The 26,171-nt window shown below is 41.3% G+C and overlaps 1 protein-coding gene across 2 annotated transcripts in view; it reads left to right on the top strand.

Moving 5' to 3' along the window:
* The window catches only part of PRKN (parkin RBR E3 ubiquitin protein ligase), an 890,155-nt gene that overhangs the window by 719,988 nt on the left and 143,996 nt on the right, over window positions 1–26,171 (top strand). For both annotated transcript variants that reach the window (XM_070733810.1, XM_070733812.1), the window contains 2 exons: window positions 17,647–17,708; window positions 25,611–25,760. In XM_070733810.1, coding sequence (XP_070589911.1) covers window positions 17,647–17,708; window positions 25,611–25,760 — 212 coding nt within the window. The remainder of the gene's footprint in view (window positions 1–17,646; window positions 17,709–25,610; window positions 25,761–26,171) is intronic.

The raw sequence follows: 26,171 nt of genomic DNA, 5'->3' as shown, positions 1-26,171 counted from the left end.
TTGAGGTGCCTCCTAAGGTGTAGCATTCTAAAGTAAAGTTATCTCTATAGTGCAACTGGCATTTGCATTCACTCTCCCATTTATATTGAAGCAGCTTGTTTCATCTATTTCCTCTTTTAAAGCCTTCTGATCAACAACGGTTTAAATTGGCTGTGCAATTCAGGAAAACCATTAAGATAAAGCACTGATTCCGTATATTCCATGCAGGTCTGCAGTTCATTTCTATAGGACAGTGACTTATACCCTAATGCTGCAATCAATATCCACTTACTTGGATGTCAGCATCATTGAACTCAATGGGATGATCTCCTTAGATCTTTAGCTCATTGTAACTGGCATTCCTGCTGCAGCAGCAGGTAGGTACCAGGTTGCATAATTCCAGTATGGCGTGATGAATCAACATTACAGTAAGGTACATATTTTCTGAAAGGGTCTACCCTGCACAGCATCCTAAAAATCAGAATTTGGGGAAACCCTAGGTCAGTGATGGCAAACCTTTTTTGGTTCGCCTAACAAAGGGGGGAGCGCGGGGAGGTTGTGCGCATGAGTGCCCAACCTATAAGTCCATGCGGCACACACACCCATGGGTGTGTGTGACCCCTGCTCCCAGCATGCAGTGGCATGTCTGTTTTTCACTCTCCCCAGGTTTCAGAGTCTTTCTAGAAGCCTAGGGAGGGTGAAAACGGCCTTCCCTATTCCCCCTCCCCCAGAGTCTCTCCAGAGGCAGAAAACAGCCCATTTGCCAACATATGGTTGGACTGGAAAGCTCATTTTTTGTCATTTCTGGCCTCCAGAGGTCCTCTAGGGGATGGGGAGGGCTGTTTTTTCCCCTCCCCGGGCTCCTAAAAAGGCTTGGAAGCCTTAGAAAGAGCAAAAAAAATGGGACTTCCAGCCCAACCGGAAGTTGGCAAACTGAATGTTTCTGGCCTCCGGAGGACTTCTTGGGCGGGGGAGCTGTTTTTGCCTTCCCCAGGCTCCTAGAAAGGTTCTGGAGCTTTGAGAGAGCCAAAAAAAAGGGTACTCCCCACACTGTTTCCCTACTCCCAGTGGGCCCAGAAGGCCCAAAAATCAGCTGCCCAGCATGGATCCTGACCTCGCGTGCCCACCATATGGCTCCGCATGCCATTTGTGACACATGTGCCATAGGTTCATCATCATGGCCATAGGTCTTATCTTCAGTGAGACTCTTATTTTCAGTCTTACACAGAAAGCTTAAAAAAAAATGTCAGGGCATTTTAATAAATATCAAAAGAACATTGTGTTCCTGTCAAATTTGAAACAATTCATCCTAATAATTTTTGAAGTATGCAGACTCCTACAAATTATTACTGCCAAAAGTTCTGAAAGCAGAATACCGTCCCTTGGTGGCAATATAAGAATAATGATACGGCACATATAATTATTTTTGCATTGAACTAGGGGTTAATTTCCTTTATCCTCTGTCTTGTTTTTATATGCACTTATGATCAGGTCTGTACAAATATATTTAAAGGTACCGCTGACATTCTTCATTTATATGTTTCATAAATGAGGGCAGAATCTCCCCCTGCAGGGCATTTCAATTTCAAACTGTCAGTTTAAAAAAGAAACAACTAAGATGTCCCATTACACAAGGGTTTGGTGAAGGACAGTGTGTGACAGTGTGTATTGAATGCTGGCATTTTGCATAATTGTGTTGCCTGCAGTGTTGCCACCTGTCCTAATTTTATCTGATTAAGGTGAAATGCAGAGCTGTCCTCATCTTGCCAAGAAGAAACAGTGCCAAGTGACATCATAGAGCACAATAAAGGAGATGGTGTGGTTATATATATACCAATATATATATGACGGTCTTGGTATATTCGGGTTTCTTCCCGTGTAGGATTTGGAAATTTCTGGCGACGTTTCGATGAGGTCCCACTCATCATCTTCAGGCTGGTGTTTCTGTCCTTGTTCTCAGGCGAACACTGCGAGACCTTAGCTGCCTTCCTTCTATAAATACTGGTGGCTGGGTGTGGTTTGATGGCTCAGCAATTGCCTGCTGTGTAGAAACTTCCTGGTGAGTCAGAGGGGTAACAATTGGGGTCGTTGATGTAGCTGAGGTATGCTGATTAGTTAATGGTTGTAGATTAGGCGTGATGTCCTGAGTAGTTAGAACTTGCAGGCTGCTTGATTGCTTTACAATGTGTGTCCTGAGTCTGGTTTCTGTGGCTGGGATATGTTTGAGGGCTGGTTTCCAGATGTCTGGTAAGCGAGAGGTATCATCCCGCTTGTTCATATTTTGGGGATGTTTTTCTATCTCGATAGCTTCCATGATTATTCTTTTGCTGTAGTGTTCTGTTTTGGAAATTAATTTGGTAGTTTGGAAACGTCGCCAGAAATTTCCAAATCCTACACGGGAAGAAACCCGAATATACCAAGAATACCAAATTAATTTCCAAAACAGAACACTACAGCAAAAGAATAATCATGGAAGCTATCGAGATAGAAAAACATCCCCAAAATATGAACAAGCGGGATGATACCTCTCGCTTACCAGACATCTGGAAACCAGCCCTCAAACATATCCCAGCCACAGAAACCAGACTCAGGACACACATTGTAAAGCAATCAAGCAGCCTGCAAGTTCTAACTACTCAGGACATCACGCCTAATCTACAACCATTAACTAATCAGCATACCTCAGCTACATCAACGACCCCAATTGTTACCCCTCTGACTCACCAGGAAGTTTCTACACAACAGGCAATTGCTGAGCCATCAAACCACACCCAGCCACCAGTATTTATAGAAGGAAGGCAGCTAAGGTCTCGCAGTGTTCGCCTGAGAACAAGGACAGAAACACCAGCCTGAAGATGATGAGTGGGACCTCATCGAAACGTCGCCAGAAATTTCCAAATCCTACACGGGAAGAAACCCGAATATACCAAGACCGTCATACCTGTACCCGTGAAAATCTATGAAAACCAATATATATATATATATATATATTGGTAAAGATGTGACAGGGATATATATATATTGGTAGTATCAAATGCAGGAAAACAATACTGATCATCTAGAGGACTTTGATACTTAAACAAACTGGTCATTATTTCCTGCCTCAATATTTAATTTATTTTGTGCATAGTATCTTTCTTTGAATGGCCTTCAGTAATCTCTACTGACTGAATGTGATTCTGCACATGTTTGATCTTTGGCCCTGGAGCTAATTTGCGTCACTTAAAGTGTAAGGCAAGGAACTCAATCTGTATAGTCTGGAGGACAGAAGGAAAAGGGGGGACATGATCGAAACATTTAAATATGTTAAAGGGTTAAATAAGGTTCAGGAGGGAAGTGTTTTTAATAGGTAAGTGAACACAAGAACAAGGGGTCACAATCTGAGGTTAGTTGGGGGAAAGATCAAAAGCAACGTGAAAAAATATTATTTTACTGAAAGAGTAGTAGAAGCTTGGAACAAACTTCCAGCAGAGTGGTTGGTAAATCCACAGTAACTGAATTTAAACATGCCTGGGATAAACATATATCCATCCTAAGATAAAATACAGGAAATAGTATAAGGGCAGACTAGATGGACCATGAGGTCTTTTTCTGCCATCAGTCTTCAGTCTTCTATGTAGCATTCAAATATTGATTTAAGTCCCCACCGAAGGACTGTCTTCTTGTTTCAGAAAAACGTGGCTTGGTTTGCAGTGGTCTCTGCTGATGTGTTGTCCTTCGAATGTATTTGAGATATATATATATATATTTGTGAGTTGACGGTTCTGAAAGTTGTAGCTGCAACATATCTAGAGGAGGCACCAGGCTGAGAAAGGTCGGTTAACAGAAACTGGAATCTGATATATGGAGATGAAGTGATGTATGTCATTAAAAGGAGTGAAGCTGCTGTATCAGGGTGAGTTCCTCCCAATTCGGACCAGATCGCCCGAACCACTAGTGACCCGCTGGTAACGTGATGATGGTGTCACAGATCAGTTTCAGTTGGTGCTATCTTTTGGGGGGAATTTTTGGCAAAATTTTCTCTGTTTGGTTGGCTTCTCCTCTTCTTCTGCCTGAAAAAGAGTCTTTCTGCCCGCCCCCAGGTTAATACTGACCTTTATTTCTTCACCCAAAGCACAGCTGGTCACCTCCTCAGCTGTGTTTTGGGCTGAATTATTATTTATGATTATTATTATTTATTAGATTTGTATGCCGCCCCTCTCCGAAGACTCGGAGCGGCATACAAATCTAATAAATAATGAATCCTAATAAATAATGAATCCTACTACTGAGCATGTGTGGAGATGAAATTGCACGAGGGGAATGTGTGTGTAGACATGAGAAAAGTGAGTGCATGTGCATGAAACATCTCAATGTGAAACAGAAGCACAGGTAAGTGGAACCCACCCTTGTGATGTATGCATTGCTATTCTGCCGGCGTGTCTCAACTGCCCGTAATTACAGGGTAATTAGTCCAGGAAGACACATACCACACGATAAAAGGAAAACCCAAAAGTTTTTATAAACAGAAAAACAGAAACAGCTCCCTTTTTAAATGTCAAAGGGATTTTCTGGTACACACAAGGCACAGGTTAAATGCAGTCCAATTGCTCACCCAATAACTGGGAAATCGAGTCCAATTCTAAGGTCCAGAGAGTCCACACACACAATCCTGAACAGCAAAAATCCACAATCTTGACGAAACAATGAATCAGATAAACTGCCATGAGGCTAAAACACCAGGCTGCACTTTTATCTGTAGCCCTAATTACAGCAGCCCCACCCAACCACAGGTGGCCTCATTTTCTCTTGTAATAATCCTTCAGTTGTTGTCTCCTATGCATCACTCTACACATGCGTGGATGTGTCATTAATTCTTGTTCAGAATCCAGGGATGATACAGATGACTGATCTCCTCCTGGGCTGTCTGCCAAACTCCCCTCTTCCCTGTCACTCACGCTTCCTTGGTCAGAGGAGACTTCGTTGGCAGATTCTACTGGGAGCAAAACAGGCCTGCGGCGTGTGGATGTCTCCCCCACCTCCACCTCCACATTCCTTGGGGCAGGAGCTGGGCCAGAGCTAACCACAACACATTGCTGTTTTGGCTCCCCTAACAGCTCTTTTTAAGTCGACTCTTGACTGACCTGCATTTGGGATTCTAAGCAGTTCAAGAAACTACTTTATAGACACCATCTTTCCTGATGGGATATTCCTCCTTTCCTCATAAAATGTTTGTTGTTGTTTTCTGGCCAGCTCTTTGTTTTTTTTGCTTCCTGGGATTCTGCCAACCAATATAAATAAGCTATGGGTAATAAATTGATGGTTAGGGCAGTACTTCCTACATTAGTCTTAATGGAAATTCCAATAACTCAAATGATTCTGCAAGATTGAAAACTCTTTCAACCCCTTTTCATAGCAGCCCCTTTTCAGAGAAGTACAACCAAATTATGAAATGCCATTGAACGCTACCAAACTATTCCAGAAAGTGGTCCTCTGGGGTTTTTTTTTTTTTTTTGCCAGAGTGCTAATTACTGTGTCACTATACAGAGCATAGGTAGTCATTGACTTAACACAGTTCATTTAATGACCACATCACTTAGTGATCATTCAAACAGTGGCACTGAAAAAGGAGGACTTATGACCATTTTCCACATTTATGACTGGTGCAGAACCCCAGATGAGCCACGTGAGCAAAATTCAGACACTTGTCAACTAACTCATATTTATTACATTTGCAGCATCTCAGGGTCACGCAATTCTCTTTTGAGACCTTCTGATAAGTAAAATCAAGGGGGAAGCCAGATTCACTTAACAGCTGTGTTCCTAATTTAATGACTGCAGTCATTCACTTAACAAATGTAGCAAGAAAGGTTGTAAAATGAGCAAAAGTCACTGAACAAATGTCTTGCTTAGCAGAGCTCAATTGTGGTCGTAAGTTGAGGACTACATTATAGCTGTTGCTGACTTCTTGGTTGTGTAAAGATGGAAGGACAACTTTGATTCCATATCTAAATATGACAAAATGAATTCTACAGCATCATTATCTAGCCCTCTGATTTATACACTACTTTACTCCAAATACTCAGTTGCCCTAAAGCCCTCTAATATTCTTCTTCTAACACAATCGTAATTTTTTTAAGGATTTCCTTTAAAAAAAAAACATATCTTTTGCCTTTCAACCTCCCAGTTTCCACTGGTTATTATTATTATTATGCCAGTACAACACAGCAAACGAGATCATTATGCTGGATTTCGTATTTCATCACCAGTCGGGCGCTTCCCAAGCACCTAGGACTGTGTGATGTAGCAGCGAATTATGTTTGCCGATCCCAGTAAAGCGGCCTTTTGAAATTGACAGATGGAGATTTTGTCAATTCCGATGGTTTTCAAATGTCCGCTGAGATCCTTTGGTACTGCGCCCAGGGTGCCAAGTACCACTGGAACCACTTTCACGGGCTATTATTATTATTATTATTATTATTATTATTATTATTATTATTATTATTAATTAGATTTGTATGCCACCCCTCTCTGAAGACTCGGGGCGGCTCACAACAATAATAATAACAGTATACAATGTAACAAATCTAATATTAAAAATTATCTAAAACTCATCATTTAAAAAATCATACAACACAAGCATACCATACATAAACCATATAAGCCCAGGGGAGATGTCTCAATTCCCCCATGGCTGCGATATAGGTGGGTCTTGAGCAATTTACAAAAGGCAAGGAGGGTGGGGGCAGTTCTGATCTCTGGGGGGAGTTGGTTCCAAAGGGCTGGCGCCGCCACAGAGAAGACTCTCCCCTGGGGCCCGCCAGACATCATTGTTTAGTCAACAGGACCCGGAGAAGGCCAACTCTGTGGGACCTTATTGGGCGCTGGGATTTGTGCGGCAGAAGACAATCCCGGAGATATTCTGGTCCAATGCCATGTAGGGCTTTATGGGTCATTACCAACACTTTGAATTGTGACCAGAAACTGATCGGCAGCCAATGCAAGCCAGTTCTATAGAACTTGTAGCAAACCACTGGTCACATCATGGAGCCGGTTCTGTCAGTGCTGGTCCATTTATATATATTTTTTTAAAAAAATTGGAAGGGAATTTTTTGTTGATTTTTTTTCTTCTGCGCATGCACAGAAGCCATCCTGTTTTCAGCTTTTTTTAAAATGTTTTTGGAATTCTTGGCATTGCACATCCGCACAAAGATGGAAAAAGCGAACTGGTGGCGGGGTAAGTTAGTTACCTGTACATCTCTACTCTCCTTCCAATAATGAAATTCTACTTTTTTTACTCAGTCATTGTTGATCTTTTTCTGCCCTTCGTAGAATCATTTTCACAGCATGGAGAAAGTTCCCATACTCTCTCTCTCTCGTTCTTTGGGTGGGTAGGTGGGGGGAAAGCTGACTATCTTCAAAGGCCCATGCCAGCATGAAACTTGAAATCCAAGGAAAGAGCTTGTTTTGGAGATTTCATCTTTTCTTTGAATAAAAGATGAAGAAGATAAATCTTTTCATGAACTGGTCTGATTGTGCTAAACAGCAAGAAGGGCACAAGTGCAAAGCACCTTTCACCTTCTATTCATGTCATGAGCTTTCTACTACAATATTTATGGATACAATATTAGTAAAGGAGGGATGTGGTCTAGATGAAAGCTACTTCTGAAACCAAAAATATAAAAAAATGATATTACTTTCTTTCCCTAGGCCTGTTGTGCATATAGCCTCAAGATATGTACAATAACAAGGCAACCGAAGTTAATAAGTATAAATAGCATGGCTGGCAGCAGACAAAATTGCTACTGTTGAAATGAAGCCAAATAAAGTCACCTTGGGTTGAAGGGAAAGTGTCCCTTGCTAAGCAAGACAAGTTGTCTGCCAGTGTAAGCAGGGAGCTGTCCAGCAGCTTCAGCAAGTGGAGAAGTTTATAATGACCTGTTACAAGAAGGGCTTTTCAGCTCAAACTTTCTGATTTCCTAACGGGAACTGTATTTACCGATTAACAGAATTGGAAGGGATCTTATAGGTCTAGTCCAACACCCTGCTCAAGCACCTCAAGAAGGATATAATGAAACTGGAAAAGGTGCAAAAAAGGGTAACAAGTATGATCAAAGAAATGGAGCACCTCCCTTATGAAACCAGGTTGCAACGCCTTGGTCTCTTCAGCCTTGAAAGACGGCGTTTAAAGGGTGACTTGACTAAAGTGTATAAAATCATGCATGGGATAGAAAAGGTGGATAGACAAAAATTATTTTCTCTATCACACAATACTAGGACGAGGGGGCACTCCCTAAAGCTCATAAGTAAGAAAGTGAGGACAAATCAAGGGAAATATTTCTTCACCCATAGAGTCATTGGTTTATGGAATTCACTTCCAGAAAAGATCATGACAGCTGTCAGCCTTGATAGCTTCAAGGCAGGATTAGACAGATTCATGGATGCCAAGTGTATTGATGGTTGTTGAAATGCTGCCTCTATGTTGGTTGAGGCAGGCAGGATTCCCTTGAGTACCATTTGTTGTGGGTCAAGGGAAAGGGAGGGTTTTGCCTTCTCTTTCTGCTCAAGATCCCCATGTACAATTAGTGGGCCAATGTGTGACACAGAATGCTGGACTCGATGGGCTTTGGCCTGATTCAGCATGGCTCTTCTTATGTTCTTAAGCAGGAGACCCTACACCATTTCTGACAAATGGCAGTCCAATCTCTTCTTGAAAATCTCAAGTGATAAAGCTCCCCCAACGTCAAAGGCAAGCTGTTCCATTGGTTGATTGTTCTCACTGTTAGAATGTCCCCCCTTATTTCTAGGTTGAATCTTCTTGATCAGTTTCCATCCACTATCCCTTGTCTGGCCTTCAGGTGCTTTGGAAAATAGATTGACCCTCCCTCTCTGTGGCAGCCTCTCAAATATTGGAATACTGCTATCATGTCTCTCCTCGTCCTTCTCTTCTCTGCTCTGCTCTTCTCTTCTCTTCTCTTCTCTTCACTAGACTAGCCATGCCCAGTTCCTGTAACCAATGTTCATATGTTTTAGTCTCCAATCTCCTAATCATTCTAGTTGTTTTCTTCTGCACTTTTTCTAGAGTCTCAACATCTTTTTCTATAGTATAGTGACTAAAACGTGATGCAGTACTCTAGATGTAGGTCTAACTAAGGTGTTATCGAGTGGTATTAGTATATCACTTGATCTTCATTGTATCCCTTTGTTAATGCAATTTAGGATTGCATTGGCTTTTTTGGATGTCACTGCACACTGCTGGCTCATATTTAGCTGCTTGTCCACTAAGACTCCAAGATTCATATCACAGTCACTGCTATTAAGCCTGGTTTCACCCAGTTTGTATGTATACTTTTGGTTTTTCTTACCTAAGTGTTTTCTCTACATTGAATTTCATTTTTTAAATAGGGCCCAGTGTTTAAATCTGTTAATCGTCTTCACTAACCACTCTAAATCCCTTTGCCCATTGATTTTATAAGATATGGTCAAAATTTGGCCCTGAAATTCCCCCTTTATTAGTTTGTTTGAATGGGCTGCCATATAGCTGTGAGATAGAGAGAAAAGCCAAATTTAACAACCTCAAGAAAGTTAACATATTTAACATTTTAGCCCAAAATAAGATTCAAATGAAGGCAGTAAAAAAAATGCCTGGTTCTTTAAATACTTGTATAATAAAAGAAAGCACTCTGAAATGCAAACATTTTCCCTGTTGATATTTTTTTATCTGCCATAAAGGTTAGCAAGAAGGTATCTTTGAAGCAAATGGCATAGCGGTCCATTTACTTTGAGTAATTTGGCCTTAAAGCAACTATTAAGAGGAAAGAGCTTTTTGCAAGCAGAGGCCAGAGCACCACACAATCACTCTTGCAGAATTTTCCCTGTTTCAGCTGATATGCTGTCTCTATATTGCTAGCAAGGCATTTCCTGTCATTTGTTTTATCTATTCCGGTCTCAGGCAAGAATTGAATAGCATTTACTGTGCAAGCAAGTAGATTCAAGGAAGAAGTAGAACAAGGAACCAGAAGTCTTTGCTAAGGGATTTGCCAGAATGAATGTCAATATGAATCTGTATTTTCAACTAATGGATTTGGGCATATATAACAGGTTAGATTTTAAATCGTATTGTAGGCGTGTGGGAATGTCTCTGAAATGGTAATGTTTTTTTCAGCACTAGAAGGCTCATCAAAAAAAATGGAAGTACCATAGATCTCCTGTTCCAGCAGCAGATGGCAACCCAAAAGTAAGGGGGTGTCCTTATACAAATTCATCTTGTATCCAGTTTGAATTATTGCAGTGTGCTCTAAATGGGGCTGCATTTTAAGATCACTCGGAAATTACCACTGGTCGAAAATATGGCAGTTATGGATATCTCTACACTCCCGTTGCGCTAGCTGCACTAGCTCCCAGTTTCCTTCCAGGTGCAATTCAAGGTTTTGATTATTACCTTTAAAGGCCTCTATGGCATGGGACCAGGTTATTTGGAGGATCACCTCTTCCTAACTCCATTTCTATCTGCCAAGAGGTTGAATAGGAATACTTCTCGTCATCTTCCTTAAGTGGTGCCATCTTAGGTGATCTGAGATATGTGCTTTTTCTCCTTTTTGAAGTTTGATTGGCCCCCACCCTTTTAACTTTCCAAAAAGCACTTGAAGCTTTTCCTCAAAACACTGAAATAGGGTGACATCGTTGAAATGGACTTTTGAAAAGTGAAGGTTTAACTAAAGTTCCTGGTTTGGTTTGATTTAATTTTGTTCTGGATTTGTTTTGGTTTCAGCTCTACTTTTTATTGTAAATAGATGTTGTTTTACCTTTTGTTTGTGAGATGCCAAGAGCTTGACACAAGATAGGTGACTATATAAATATTTTAAATAAATATTTTACAGTACTGCAGAGAAAGCTATCTAAATGATTTTAAAGGAAATGGAAGGACAAGCATTTGCAATTAAAGTTACATTAATTTAGAATTGCGTCAAAATGGGGATTTTACCTTTTGTCTCCCAGTTTGCCCAAGTTTAGGCAATATACTTTATCAAAACAGAAACAGTTACTGCATTTTACAATTTCATTGTTTTGATTATTATTATAATATAATATCTTAGCATTCTTGGGAACAGAATCTGGGTGGTTGCTGTGCAAAATTCCACTACAAAAAGGAAGATGGGTTTATTTTATGTCAGGGCAAAATATGGTCTCTCGAACCTCATTAGTTACATTTTGTAGGTCCATAAGCTCTTTCCTTTTATATAATTGTCCCTTTACATACATGTACATAAAGACAGGAACATACATGAAGATGGATATGTTCCTGTCCATTGGCATTGTGCTGTAGGGAATAGAGCAGTGTTGGCAGCAGTGATGACCTTTTCCAGACCAAGTAGTGTGTGCGTGCCGCAAAACTCCCAAAATACAATGCATGTGTGGGCCCTGTGCATACTTCCTGCCCCCATGCAGTGTGCCCCCTGCACACACCCTAGCCCTCCATCCATGTGGCCCCCCAACCCCTGACAAATGCATGTGTAGCCCTGCACATCCCCCTATACCCCAGCACGCCCACCCCATGCATGTATGGCAGATGATCAGCTGGCTGGTAGGAGGGACATATGGATACGCAGCGGAGCTAAACTGGGGCAACAGCTTGTGTGGCCACAGAGAGAGTGCTACATGTCACCTGTGGCACGCGTGCCATTGGTTTGCCATCACGGGAATAGAGTGTTGCACTAAAATGGAAGGTCAAATCCCCATTTGGTTAACCAGTTTATATTGCAGGATTTTTAAGCATAAAACAAGGGCAACAAATCAGTTAGATCACCTTCAGCTTCTACATGAAGTAGTATGAAACAATGGCTATTTGGGTAATCTGCAACTTCAGATTACATAGTGTACTGTAGCTACAGTCTCCAGAGGGGGATAGTTCCATATTTTGCTGTTTACATCTCTTCTCCAAAGTAGCACTAAAGATGTTACTAAGTTGGGTAAAGAAATGTCTGCAAGAAAACAACCTCTCAGAAACCACCAAGGACTCCACAGTTCCACCCTGATCTGCACATATTATCTTCTATGGATCCCTCTTAAAAATAAGAAGCAACAGCATTTATTTCACAAGTTTGCTGTATTACCTTAGGGACCGCCTTCTGCTGCACGAATCCCAGCAACCGATTAGGTCCCACAGAGTTGGCCTTCTCCGGGTCCTGTCAACAAAACAATGCCAGGGGAAGAGCCTTCTCTGTGGCGGCCTCTGGAATCAACTCCCTCCAGAGATCAAGACTGCCCCCACCCTCCTTGCCTTTTGCAAACTCCTAAAAAAACACCTCTTCCACCATGCATGGGGAAATTGATTCCCCTTGGCCGTCCCATTTTATGTATGGTTTGTTTGGGATGTATGATTGTTTTTAAATCAAGGGTTTTAACTGTTCTGTTTTTAATAATTGGATTTGTATTGTGTATTGTTGTTGTGAGCCGCTCCGAGTCTTCGGAGGGGGGCGGCATACAAATAAAATAAATAAATAAATAAATAAATGACTTGTCAATCAAGAGCATGAATTTATTTTCTTAATCAAATAAACAGTAATGGCCCTTCAGATTAATGACATAAAATTTTATTAAAAAGTTTATTTGCACTGAAATAGCAGTTGCTATTTGCATTCATGGGAAGAATGTATTTTCTGTTCTATTCTATCCACAGACGTCATATATTTTATTAAAGATCCAGAAACTGAGTCATGCTTTGTAGAGAGGCGCTAGAGGCCAACACTAGAAGTGGGAAATAAACAGTTCCTGATTGGTTGAGAAGTTATTGGTTACAGTATATAAGAGATGCTGTCACCAAACTACAGCTGAGTTCTGTCAGAATTGTTATGCCTTACAGTTAATAAAGTTGTGTTCCGGCTCCATGTCTAGTCCTTGTGTGTAACCCACAAACATTTCCTGCTTTAAACATGTATTCTAAATGTTTAAGCAAAGAAATGTAGAAATGAAGAGTTAATACAGTGGAACCCCGACATAAGAGCTGCTCTACTTAAGAGCAACTCGAGATAAGAGCTGGGAGGGGAGAGATATTTTTGTTCTACTTACAAGCCCAAATTCGAGATACAAGCGCCAAGGAGCTGTCTCCTGAAGCCAAACGCTAACTTCCGCGTTCGGCTTCAGGAGACAGCTGCGAAGCGGCGCACGTGTTTTAAAAGGTTGCAGCCGGCCTGGGGGGCTCGGGGGGGGGCTTGCAGCTTTCTTTCTTGCTCTTTTTCTTTCTCTCTTTTACCTTCCCTTCCTCTATTTCTTCTTTTCTTTCTCCTTCCCACCTTCTTCCCTCCCTCCCTTCACTCATTCCTCTCTTACTCTCCCCTTTCATAAGTTTCCTTGCTTCCTTCCTCTGTTCCTGTCCCTTCCCCCTTTCTTTCTTTCTTTCTTTCTTTCTTGCTCTTTTTCTTTCTCTCTTTTACCTTCCCTTCCTCTATTTCTTCTTTTCTTTCTCCTTCCCACCTTCTTCCCTCCCTCCCTCCCTTCACTCATTCCTCTCTTACTCTCCCCTTTCATAAGTTTCCTTGCTTCCTTCCTCTGTTCCTGTCCCTTCCCTCTTTCCTTCCTTCCTTCCCACCCTCCGTCCATTCATTCACCCATTCCTCTCTTGATCGCTTAAAGCCGGTCCCTGGTGCAAAAAGGGTTGGGGACCTCTGTCCTACAGGATTGGGTGGCAGAGAAGTTGAACATATGTAAATTTAAAAGTTTAAGAAAGTTTACAAGTTAAGTGAAAGAAACTTCATTATTCATTTATATGTACATGTACATTTCTTCATTAAAAACATGTCTTTCTGCATAATTTAGACTAACTTTGTGAGTTTTTTGAGGGCTGGAACCAATTAAAATTATTTACATTAATTCCTATGGGGAAAAGTCGTTCGAGATAAGAGCTGCTCGACTTAAGAGCCCAGGTCCGGAACGAATTAAACTCGTATCTCGAGGTACCACTGTATAAGGGTTAGGACTGAAAAACTAGCATAGGCCTCCCCCAACCCAAGCACTCCTTGTAGGGGCTTAAATTGCCAGAGTTAACCAAACAACTTAGCCATTGAGAATTTGGGGGATTGGCTCAAATATATGAATGTTGGCTAGATTGAAGCACGCTGAACCAGCATCTAACTGTTGTTCCTTGCTCATTATAAAATATCATTTCTGCTCCTTTTTTAGTGTTTTTAAATAGTTTCTGACCAGGACAATAATATATTTATTTCTTCTTGAAAACTTTAAATCCCCATATCTCTTCCTTTGTCCTGATTAATGACTTATTGTCTATTCAATGGATATATTTTGGTCATGTTTCTTTCTGCTGCGTATGGTCAATAAGGCAACTGTGATTAATCTTCAGTCCAAGTTCTTAATGAGAATAAACTATATGAAGGAGAAAAGGTTAACTAAAAGCAGTGGATTTTAGCACAGTGAAGTCACTTACTAAATCCTTTGGCATCAGCGCCTGACACCTCAAGAGTGATTATGGGGTCATACAGTTACAGTTCTTCAACACTAGCTTAGACATGAGAAGGATAAAGGCCTTACCTTCGCATCAGCATTTTAATTACTTTCAACAGTTTGAGATTTGAAAAAGAGTGGAAGGACGAGTGTACTATGACATTAGTATAGTAGATTTGGCTGTAATTCTATTATAAATCTTTATTCTGGGATCCTCAAGTTCCAGCAATATTTTTCTATCAATGAGATTATTTCTACTGTTCATATAAATCTCAGCGCTGAGATTTTTTAAAAAACAAATAAATAATGTTTTAACCAATCTTGATTTATGTACTATACACTGCTAAAAAAATAAAGGGAACACTCAAATAACACATCCTAGATCTGAATGAATGAAATAGTCTCATTGAATACTTTGTTCTGTACAAAGTTGAATGTGCACAACAGCATGTGAAATTGATTGTCAATCAGTGTTGCTTCCTAATTGGACAGTTTGATTTCACAGAAGTTTGATTTACTTGGAGTTATATTGTGTTGTTTAAGTGTTCCCTTTATTTTTTTGAGCAGTGTATTTAGAATATTGAAATTTCAGGAAACTATAATTTAACTAATTCTCTAGGAAGGTTTCAGTGCCTTTCCATCAGTAGTGGGTTGCTGCAGATTTGGAACAGTCTGCCGGTACCGGTGGTGGGAATTTGCCCCCCTCTCACCGAACCAGCAGCTATGGCCACCAGGCCACACCCTTAAACAAGTTGTCTGGTCGCTGCTCCTGTAAAGCAGCTGGCAAAATACCTTCTGTGCATGTGCAAAGGCTTCTGCCCATGTGCATTGTATTACTTTCTCAATGTGACATAGGTGTGATTTAGGCGCACTTCCGATGCGATGCGAACCAGTATTTAAAGTAAATGGAACCTAGCCCTACTTTCCATATAAGTCAAATAACATTTATTACCTTCTCTCATTATGGCTCTTTACATTTATTGCTTTGTATTTTATTGTATCACATATTTTTACTGAATATTTAAAATTAAGGGAGACTAGGATAGCACTATTTCGGCCTTGTTCTGGCCTCATCAGTTAACCATACCCTTATTGGGATTTGATCCCGGGGCTTCTGCCTTGTAAGGCAGAGAATTAACCTCTAGGCCACCAGATTTGATCCCTTCAGCTTTGTACCAGGGAGGGGCTATATGTTTTTCTGTGGGATCACCCTGGTATATTGAAGGAACGTCACAGCTCCTTTTTGCCTCTAGGTCCAACCCAGGGCCATTTCAAGCCAGTTAATTTATTCATAGCCAACAAACTATGTTCTGTATGTATCACATATTTTGCTGAATATTTAAAATATAAATATTTAATATATTTTAAAATATTTTTATTGAATATATATATATATATATATATATTAAAAAGAAAGACAAACACAACATATAAACATAATTTACACACAAGTTGGTGAGCATCCATATTTTAACTACTTCACCTTCAACCCCAACAACACATGAGTACGTAATACTGTAGATTCAAACTACAGTGGTACCTCTACCTACAAACACTTCTACTTACGAACTTTTCTAGATAAGAACCAGATGTTCAAGGCTTTTTTGCCTCTTCTCAAGAACCATTTTCCACTTATAAATCCAAGCCTCCGAAACTGTAAACAGAAAAGGCAGGGAGAAGTCTCTGTGGGGCCTCTCTAGGAATCTCCTGGGAGGAAACAGGCCTCCATCCTCCCTGTGGTTTCCCCAATCGCACGTATTATTTGCTTTTATATTGATTCCTATGGGAAAAATTGCTTCTTCTTACAAACTTTTCTACTTAAGAACCTGGTCACAGAACGAATTAAGTTTGTAAGTAGAGGTACCACTATAAATTTAAACCGGTCCAAACTAGACTGCAGAAAATACAACTTCAGCAATAGAGTGATCAACACCTGGCATTCATTACCTGACTGTGTTGTTTCTTCCCCAGACCCCAAAATCTTCAACCTTAGATTGTCTAAGACTCTAAATTGACCTCTCCCCTTTTCTAAGACATCTGTAAGGGGCACATATAAATGCACCATTGTGCCTACCATCCCTGTCCTACTGTCCTGTTTATTATAATAATAATAATAATAATTATTATTATTATTATTATTATTATTATTATTATTATTTATTAGATTTGTATGCCGTCCCTCTCCGAAGACTCGGGGCGGCTCACAACAACGATAAAAACAATATTATACTGGCACAAATCTAATATTAAAAAGAAACCCTAAAAACCCTATCATAATTAAAAACCAAACAACACATACATACCAAACATAAATTATAATAAGCCTGGGGGAAAGGTGTCTCAAATCCCCCATGCCTGGCGGTATAGGTGGGTCTTAAGTAGTTTACGGAAGATAAGGAGGGTGGGAGCAGTTCTAATCTCCGGGGGGAGTTGATTCCAGAGGGCCGGGGCCGCCACAGAGAAGGCTCTTCCCCTGGGGCCCGCCAGACGACATTGTTTAGTCGACGGGACCCGGAGAAGGCCAACTCTGTGGGACCTTATCGGCCGCTGGGATTTGTGCGGTAGCAGGCGGTTCCGGGGGTATCTTCTTTTATCATTACTTTCTATGTTATGTTTATATAAACTACTATCCTATACTTGATTGACAAATAAATAAATTAAATAAATAAATGTAGGAAAAGAGAATAACATTATTTGGGGTGGGGATGTTAGTTTCTGTATACAAACCCTAGAAGATTCTGTTATATTTTAATAATCTGTTTCCGTGGATTCTAATCTGTCTATACTCATTCATCATCAGTACAACCTGTGCATCTGTATGGCAAAAATGTTCATGGCTAACTCTTCTTCCTTGCTTCCATCCCATGTGCCACCCACACTACCCAACTCAGTCTTAAGGAGCAATATTCCATTCACAAATGCCTTCCTATGTGAGTGTGTATTATTCTGGCACGATTGATCCAAGAACACAAAACTGCTGAGACTGGCTGTGTAGAAAACCCTCTTCTGCCAATTTCTCTATTTCTCATCATCTCACATGTGCAGCTTTCCTAAATTGTTTCTGAAATGCAGTATGGAAGTATATCCCTTCTAGGTTCACAGTATTTTATGGCGCGGTTTAAGCAGGGTATCCATCGTTGATGCTGTAACTATGCATCTTCTTGTAGTATATCATACTGAGCAAGTCAGAATTCATTGTAACCTGTAGTTCGGTCTCTTTCTTTATTGCAGCGGGCTGTCCAGATTCCTTGATTAAAGAGCTGCATCATTTCAGAATTCTTGGAGAGGAACAGGTGAGTGAGCCTCTGGAAGATGGTAATCTTGAACAATAGACACAAATGAGACAGCTTTTTCTCTCTCCGGGGAAGTGCTCCAGGGAAGCACATCTCATGACCTTCCCAGTGCTCTAATATTGGGGGAGCAGACTCCCATATGAGATCTATCTCTCACTTCCTTTCTTTCAATTGATTTATGAGTATTCTGTGTATCTGTCTTGGTACTTCATTAATTGTTGTATATGCACCACCCGCCACAGCTTTTCAACTCAGGAACACTGCAGAAAACAGGCAGTAAATTTACAGGTGGACAAAAGATGATGATGAAGGCTGCCTGAACTACAAATAGATGTATGGTGCTCTATCCTTTCTTTTTATTCATTTGGTTAGGATCTCTAAATACTACCTATCAACTCCTTTTAGGCTGCAACACGATAAATACTGATTTAATTATTCTTTTGTATAACATACCTACCTTTCCCTTTTAAAAAAGTGAATAACAGAATAACAGAGGTGGAAGGAATCTTGGAGGTCTTGAAAATGTCCAGAGATACTTCACCATAAGAGCCCTTCACTCCTCCACTCGAAATAGAATACCCTATGAGACTAGACTTTCAATCCTGGGCCTAGAAAGTTTAGAACTAAGACGCCTTAAACAAGATCTAAGTATTGCCCACAAGATCATATGCTGCAACGTCCTGCCTGTCGGTGACTACTTCAGCTTAAACCACAACAACACAAGAGCACACAACAGATTTAAACTTAATATTAACCGCTCCAAACTTGACTGTAAAAAATATGATTTCAGTAACCGAGTTGTCGAAGCGTGGAACTCATTACCGGACTCCATAGTGTCATCCCCAAACCCCCAACACTTTACCCTTAGATTATCTACGGTTGACCTATCCAGATTCCTAAGAGGTCAGTAAGGGGCGAGTACAAGTGCACTAGAGTGCCTTCTGTCCCCTGTCCTATTGCTTTCCTATATCTCCTATACCAGCGTTTCCCAACCGGTGTGCCGCGGCACACTAGTGTGCCGCGAGACACAGCCAGGTGTGCCGCCAAGCTCCTAGGGAAAAAAGAGAGCTTAAGGAGAGCCCTGCCCAGCTGGAGATTCCCTGGCAGCACCAGATAGAAGCCGGCAATGCAGCACCCTTTTCCAGTGCCGCGCAAGGAGCTGGGCGTTGGAGTTTGGGATGGGGAGCGATGAAAGTGCGGAGGCCGGCGCCGCGGCTGCCCCCACCCCCCAGTGCCTCCGTTCCCCTCGCGCCCCTGGCTTCTCGCCATTGACGCCCGCCCGCCCGCCCTCCCGCTCGATCTGCCCCTTTCTCCAGCTCCTCCGGCGAGCGCTCGGAGAAAACCTTCTCACAGCGGAGGTCGGAGAAGGTTCTTTGGAACATCGGGGGTGCGTGCGGGCGCGCGCCCTATCCCCCAGCCAGCCTACCCGGAAAAGCTTTGCCGGCCTCCGCAGAGAAGGAAGAGAGAGAACAAGAGAGAGAAAGAAAGGAAGAGAGAGAAAGAGATAGCAAGAGGGGGGAAGGAGGGAGAGAGAAAGAGCAAAAGAGAGAGGAAGGAAGAGAGAAAGAAAGAGATAGCAAGAGAGACAGAATGAGAGAGAGAAAGAAAGGAAAGAAAGAAAGAAAGACAGCAAGAGGGGGGAAGGAGGGAGAGAGAAAGAGCAAAAGAGAGAGGAAGGAAGGGAGAAAGAAAGGGATGGAGAGAGAGAGAAAGAGGGAGGGAGAGAAAGAGGGAGGGAGAGAGAAATAGAGCGAAAGGGAGAAAGAGATATTTTTTTTGTCCAAACTTTTTTGCGCGCCCCCCCCCCCCCCAATGTTCCCCAGGATTTTGAAAATGTGAATAATGTGCCGCGGCTCAAAAAAGGTTGGGAAACACTGTCCTACCTTTCTTCTATTACTATATCTCTTCTTCTATTCTTTCATTGATATGTTCTATTACTTTATCTTCTTTTCTATTATTTCTTAGATATATTTTACTATGAGTATCTCCTCTATAACCTTCATCATGTATTTCATATAGATATATACCCACTAAAACCCTCATTGTGTATTGGACAAAATAAATAAATAAATAAATAAATAAAATAAATCCCCTACTAAGGCAGGAGTTGGGGATTCAAACTTGGCAACTTGGTAGAGGTCTTCAAACTTGGCAACATAGCTGGCTGGAGAATTCTGGGAGTTCAAATCCACAAGTCTTCAAGTTGCCAAGTTTCGAGACCCTTGCCCTATACCATTTCAGACAAATGGTTGACCAAACTCTTCTTAAAAACTTCCGGAGTTGGAGCACCAGCGGTGGGCTATGAGCCGGAACGCTAAATTGTGCTCGCCGCCGCAGCTCATACGTTCTTGCAGGGCCAGCGCGATTTTGCTGATGTACCTGTGGAGGTAGCAAAATTGCGCACGAAGTTGCAGGTGCACCCGTGTTTCGGCAAGGTTTTACCTGTGGCTCTGTGTGCTATTTTGCTACCTCCATAGGTGCAGCAGCAAAATCGTGCTGGCCCCGCCAAAACTTACGAGCCACGGCGGTGAGCGCAATTTAGCATTCCAACTCGTAGCCCACCGCTGTGGAGCACCCACAACCTCTGCAGGCAAGTTGCTCCATTGATTAATTGTTTTAACTCTCAGGAAATTTCTCCTTAATTCTAAGTCACTTCTCTCCTTAATTAGTGCCTATCCACTACTTCTTCTCCTGCCTTCAGGTACTTTGGTTGACCCCATCTTCTTTATAGCAGTCTCTTAGATATTGGAAAACTGTCATCATGTTACCAGTTCTAACAAGAGGTCTTTATATGTCCCTAATCATCTTTGTTGCTCTTCTCCATGGTGGCTGGAACTGTCATCCAGGATGGGTTGACCTTGTCCAATCAGCTGTGGACTGAGTCTGTTAATTTTATTTAGCATGATTTGCCTTTCTATTATTTAATTCACATGTTTCTGATGTCAAACAATTTGGAATGAAATTGTATGTCAAAATCCACACTTTTAAAAAGTTTGTCAAGCATTTCCATCTCTAAATAGCTATACAAAAGTGGAAATGGAGGAGTATGGATACCAAATGTATTATTGCTAGGTTTTTTAAAAAAATACATCTTTTAAGAATTGTAACAAAGAAACAGAACTGCAGAAACAGAGGAGCCCATAATAGATACCATCAAGCAGGCTGCTAGAGGTGCTATTCAGAGCAGAAAGGGAAAGATGCATTCAGTTTTGCCATACTCACCATGGCAGACCTTTCCAGATCATCCCAAAGCTGGAACAGCCAAGAAGTTCTGAGTTTCTAATCAAGATGTTCTGGGTTTCTAATCAAATCCTCCCTCTCCCCCCTCTCTCTCCCTCCCTCTCCCTCCCTCTTCTCTCTCTCTCTCTCTTTTCCTCTCTTTCCCTCTCTCCCTCTTGCACACACATGCACAAACACACACACACAAACACACACACATCAACCAAACTTCTGAGCTACCGTGTTTTTTCATAGATTTAATTTTATTTACATCCATCCGTTCCTCCCTTGCTCCCTTCTTTATGCTAGTTTTCTTAAGAAATTCAACATGATGTACATTACATTAGACTCTCCAGTTTTTCTCCCACAGCACAATCCTATAGGATGAGTCAAGAAAAAGTAACCAGTTGCAAAGCTGGCAACTTCGCTTGTAATTCCTGGACAGGCAGAAAACTAACTTGACTTTTTAGAAAAACAGTAGCTGAAGAAAAATGCAGTTAGTCCTTAGTTTACCATCATTCCTTTAGTAACCATTTAAAGTTATAACGGCCCTTATGACCATTGGAGCTTCCCAGGGGTCATGTGATCAAAAATTGAATGTTTGGCAACTGGCATGTATTTATGAAGGTTGCAGTGTCATAATGATGACCTTGGTGTGACCTTCTGACAAGCAAAGTCTGTGGGGAAGCAAGATTCATTTAATAACCATTTATTAACTTAAGAACTGCAGTGAGACACTTAACAAGTGTAGCAAGAAAGGTTGTAAGATGGGGCAAAGCTCATTTAACAATGAGCTTGTCGTACTTGACAACAGAAACTTAGGGTTTAATTGTCATCATAAGTAGAGGACTGCTGCCTCTTTTCTAATGTTAAAGCAGGGAAATTCTGCCAGTTGTGGATTTTAGTGTGATTTACACCCACACTGTGATTTATCCTTCATGTGTGATAATTCTTTTTGATTCAGATAAGCGATTTCTCATTATTAACAAAGCCATTAATAAATAAGGATTTATGAAATATAGGGAGAAATATGACAGCATATTAGTAAGTACTATATATCCATATCTTATTTTCTATGTGATTATTAATCCTATTATGGATTCATTCAATGGGTAGTGAGCTGAAATTGATGATTCCAACTTCCTTTCCAACTGTTATTTTCTGTGTTTCCAATAGAGCATAACTTGAGGATTTGGGGGTGACTTTATTTAGATATAGCAGGCAATGTACAAAAGCTAGCTACATGCATTATTTATTTATATAATTAATATAACTGTCCATCTTCCAAACAAGTGGCTCTGACTGGCATACAACAATATTGGGGGTTTTTTTCTTTTTTACGATCCTGCAATTCCTTTTAATCGGGTTGATGTCAGGACAACTGAATGGAGCTGGCCGGATGCCCTTCCTGAAGCCTATGTGGAGTTCTCAGCAGATATTTTCTCAGCAGATATTTTCTCTAGAAAAACATCTGTTGCTGCCTAGGATTGAATTCTCAACCTCTTAGGTGTGAGGCAAATGCTCTTAACCTCTAGGCCCATGATAGTAAACCTATGACACATGTGCCACAGGTGTCACACGGAGCCATATCGGAGGGCACGCGAGACTTTGCAATGTTTCAGCTCCAGCGCACATGCGTGTGCTGGCCATCTAATTTTCAGCCTTGAGAAAGGTTATTTCGGCTTCTGAATGCTTCAGAGAAACTTCCCTAAAGCCCCGGAGGCAAAAAAAATATCCCAACGGGCACTCTGGGGTGGGGGGGTGTTCGGGGAAACTTCCTGAAGTCTCGGAGTGCAAAAAACAGCACAATGGGCAAACCGGAAGTGTATTTTCCTGAACTTCCGGTTTGTCTGTTTGGGCATTTTTTTCGCCTACCAGGCCTGTGTGAATGTATGGGGGACAGTTTGCGGGGTGCACATGCGGGGGGCGAGGGAAGGGGTGGGGGTATGTGCACGCATGCTAGCACACCCATACACACCTCCTTTGGCACACAAACTAAAAAAGGTTTGCCATCACTGCTCTAGGCCACTGTGCTGCTCAGAACTAAAACAATCACTAATATAATGATAATTACATGATTGAAAATATGTAAAAGCTTAAGAATAAAGCTAAAATAAAGAATAATAGATGAAGCACTGTTACTAATAATGGAGCCATCTCACTAGTTCACCTGCTCCTAGAATCTTCAGGCTTCCGGGCATAACCAGGTCTAGAGGAACCATTGGGGGCTTACAAGAGATGAAGCCATCCTCACCTCTGCAGGAGAAAATTCCACAGCTCGGGGGCCATAGCAGAGAAGGCCTTCCACCTACCGTGTTTCCCAAAAAGTAAGATAACCCTTGATAATAAACCCAATCAGGCTTTTGAACGCATCCCTGAAAATTCCCTTTCCCCCTAAAAAATAAGTCCCCCAAAAATATTTAAACAAATGCGCAGCCGGTCCCCGTCATTTCTTCTGGTTAGGGTTAGCGAGACAGAACTGGAAATCAGGTAAGATGGCAAGAGAATCCCCATCTTGCTCCACACGCCCCAAAATAGTAAGACTTCACATCCCAAACAGTGGTGGGAGGGGGGAATCTTCCGTTCCCCAAACGGAGCTGGGGGGGGGGAGCCTTGTGTCCTCGAACAGCGCTGGAGTGGAATCTCCAGAGATCTGGGAAGGCAGAGGCTGCAGAAAGTGAGGAGAAAGCATGTGAGTGTCCGACCCCAAAATCAGCTGTGGAGCTGAGTTGGTCAACAGCTAGTGTGCCTGCAGAAAGGGCTCCACATGTCACCTGTGGCACCCGTGCCATAGGTTCACCATCACGGGTATAGAATCTCCTGCTTGAAGCAAGAGATTGGAGTAGAAGACCTCCAAGGTCCCTTCTTTTCTTTTCTTTTTTTGACATTTTTGAAAATTTTTTATTAGTTTTCAAATACATTTTAAATAGACAAATAAATACCAACAAAAGACAAAGGAAAAACAACAACAAAAAATTGTGATATCAGCAAACATTCAGTATTTCTGCATTGCTACATCAGATATGTCATTAAATCCTATAATAATATACATATTAATTTATTACAGTGATATTCATATTATTTCATACAATTACGTACCTATTCAAATCATTCATATTTACATATTTATATTTTTAATTTTACTAAGCGTTATATATCTTTTGTCATCTTTTTATTTCTGTTTCTTAACTTAATCCATCTGTGCCATTTTACCCATATTTCATGATACTCAGAATCTTTTTGGCCCCTTAATTCCATCATCAGTTTATCCATATGAGAACAATTATATATTTTATTTACTGCTTTTTCTGAGGGGATTTCTGTATTTTTCCAATATTGGGCGAAGGTAATTCTGGCCGCAGTTGTAATGTGTAACGTTAGGTATTTTTCGGCTTTACTATATTGCTTTTTTATTATTCCCAATAAGAACAATTCCGGTAAGAATTCTATCTTTGTTTCTATTATCTCTTGTAACCATTTGTGGATTTTCGTCCAGAACTTTTTCGTCTCAGAACACAAGTCCAACGTCTTTTCTAACTGTTATTCTGTTGTGAAAAACTCCTGGCACCTTAATATGAAATAAGATTTATTTTTATTTTATTTATTCGGTTTTTTTAATGCCGCCCTTCTTCTTAGACTCAAGGCGGCTTACAACATGTTAGCAATAGCACTTTTTAACAGAACCAGCCTATTGCCCCCATAATCCGGGTCCTCATTTTACTCACTTCGGAAGGATGGGAAGGCTGAGTCAACCTTGAGCGGGTGATGAGATTTGAACTGCTGATCTGCAGATCTAACAGTCAGCTTTAGTGGCCTGCAGTACTGCACTCTACCAACTACACCACCTCGGCTCATACATTTTGTCTCACAGAGTGTCTGCGTTGTCCAGATTAATTGAATTCACGAGTGAGAGATTTTAAATATCTAAAGTATTGTGGTTAGCTCTGGCCCAGCTCCTGCCCCAAGGACTGTGGATGTGGGGGAGACATCCACATGCTGCAGGCCTGTTTTGCCCCTGGTGGAATCTGCTGATGAAGGCTCCTCTGACCAAGAAGACAGGAGTGACAGGGAGGAGGAGAGTGTGGCATACAGCTCAGAAGGAGATCAATTATCTAGCTCCTCCTTGGATTCAGAACAAGAGTTAATGATACAGCCACGCATGCCGAAAGCGATGCATAGGCAACAACAACTGAGAGATTATTATCAAAGAAAATGAGGCCACCTGTGGTTGGGTGGGGCTGTGGTAATTAGTGAGGCTGCTACAAATAGCAGCCTGTGGGTTTGGCCATTGTGGAGGATTATCTGATCGTTGTGTTTTGTGATTGCTTTACTGACTTTGACCTTTTGGGTGCTGATTTTTCCCCGCTTTGAAACTAAACCAGGGCAAAGTTTGTTTCACTTTGTGAAAAAAGAAGGACTGTGAATTGCCTCACAGCTGCAAGCTAAGTATCACAGAACTGATAAGGGACTTGTACAAATTACCAGTTTGTTTGGAGACAAGTGCTCTTTGCTATCCCAAAAGAGGGCTTTGTAAGTGAATTTTCATTATAAAGAACATTGTTTTGAATTTTCAAACGTGTGTGTGTCTGAAATTGTATCAGTGCATTTTTGGGAGGATTCTACCAGAGAGCTCGACAGAACACTAAAGTTCATTTATTAGAGCCTGGTTTCTTTTTCTTTCAGTACAATCGTTATCAACGCTATGGCGCAGAAGAATATGTCCTGCAGATGGGTGGTGTTTTGTGTCCCACTCCAGGATGCGGAGCTGGCCTGCTTCCTGAACCAGAAATGAGGAAAATAGTGTGCGAGCCAAGAAACGGACTGGGTTGTGGGGTAAGAAAAATGCATGCTCCAAATAATTCTACGTGAGTCGGTTGAAATTTGGGGGTGGTGAGGAAATACCTCTGACGTTTGTTTATTTATTTATTTATTAGATTTGTATGCCGCCCCTCTCGGAAGACTCGGGCGGCTAACAACAATATAAAAGAGAATGTAAACAAATCTAATATTAAAAATAATCTTAAAAACCCCAATTTAAAGAACCAATCATACATACAAGCATACCATGTATAAATTCTATAAGCCTAGGGGGAAGGGAAAATTTCAATTCCCCCATGCCTGATGACAGAGGTGGGTTTTAAGGAGCTTGCGAAAGGCAAGGAGGGTGGGGGCAACTGTGATATCTGGGGGGAGCTGGTTCCAGAGGGTCGGGGCCACCACAGAGAAGGCTCTTCTACTGGGTCC

The sequence above is a fragment of the Erythrolamprus reginae genome, chromosome 1, assembly GCF_031021105.1.
Source record: "Erythrolamprus reginae isolate rEryReg1 chromosome 1, rEryReg1.hap1, whole genome shotgun sequence".
NCBI lineage: Eukaryota > Metazoa > Chordata > Lepidosauria > Squamata > Dipsadidae > Erythrolamprus > Erythrolamprus reginae.
The sequence above is the reverse complement of the archived record's forward strand: the minus strand, read 5'-3'. Positions and strand labels throughout refer to the sequence as shown.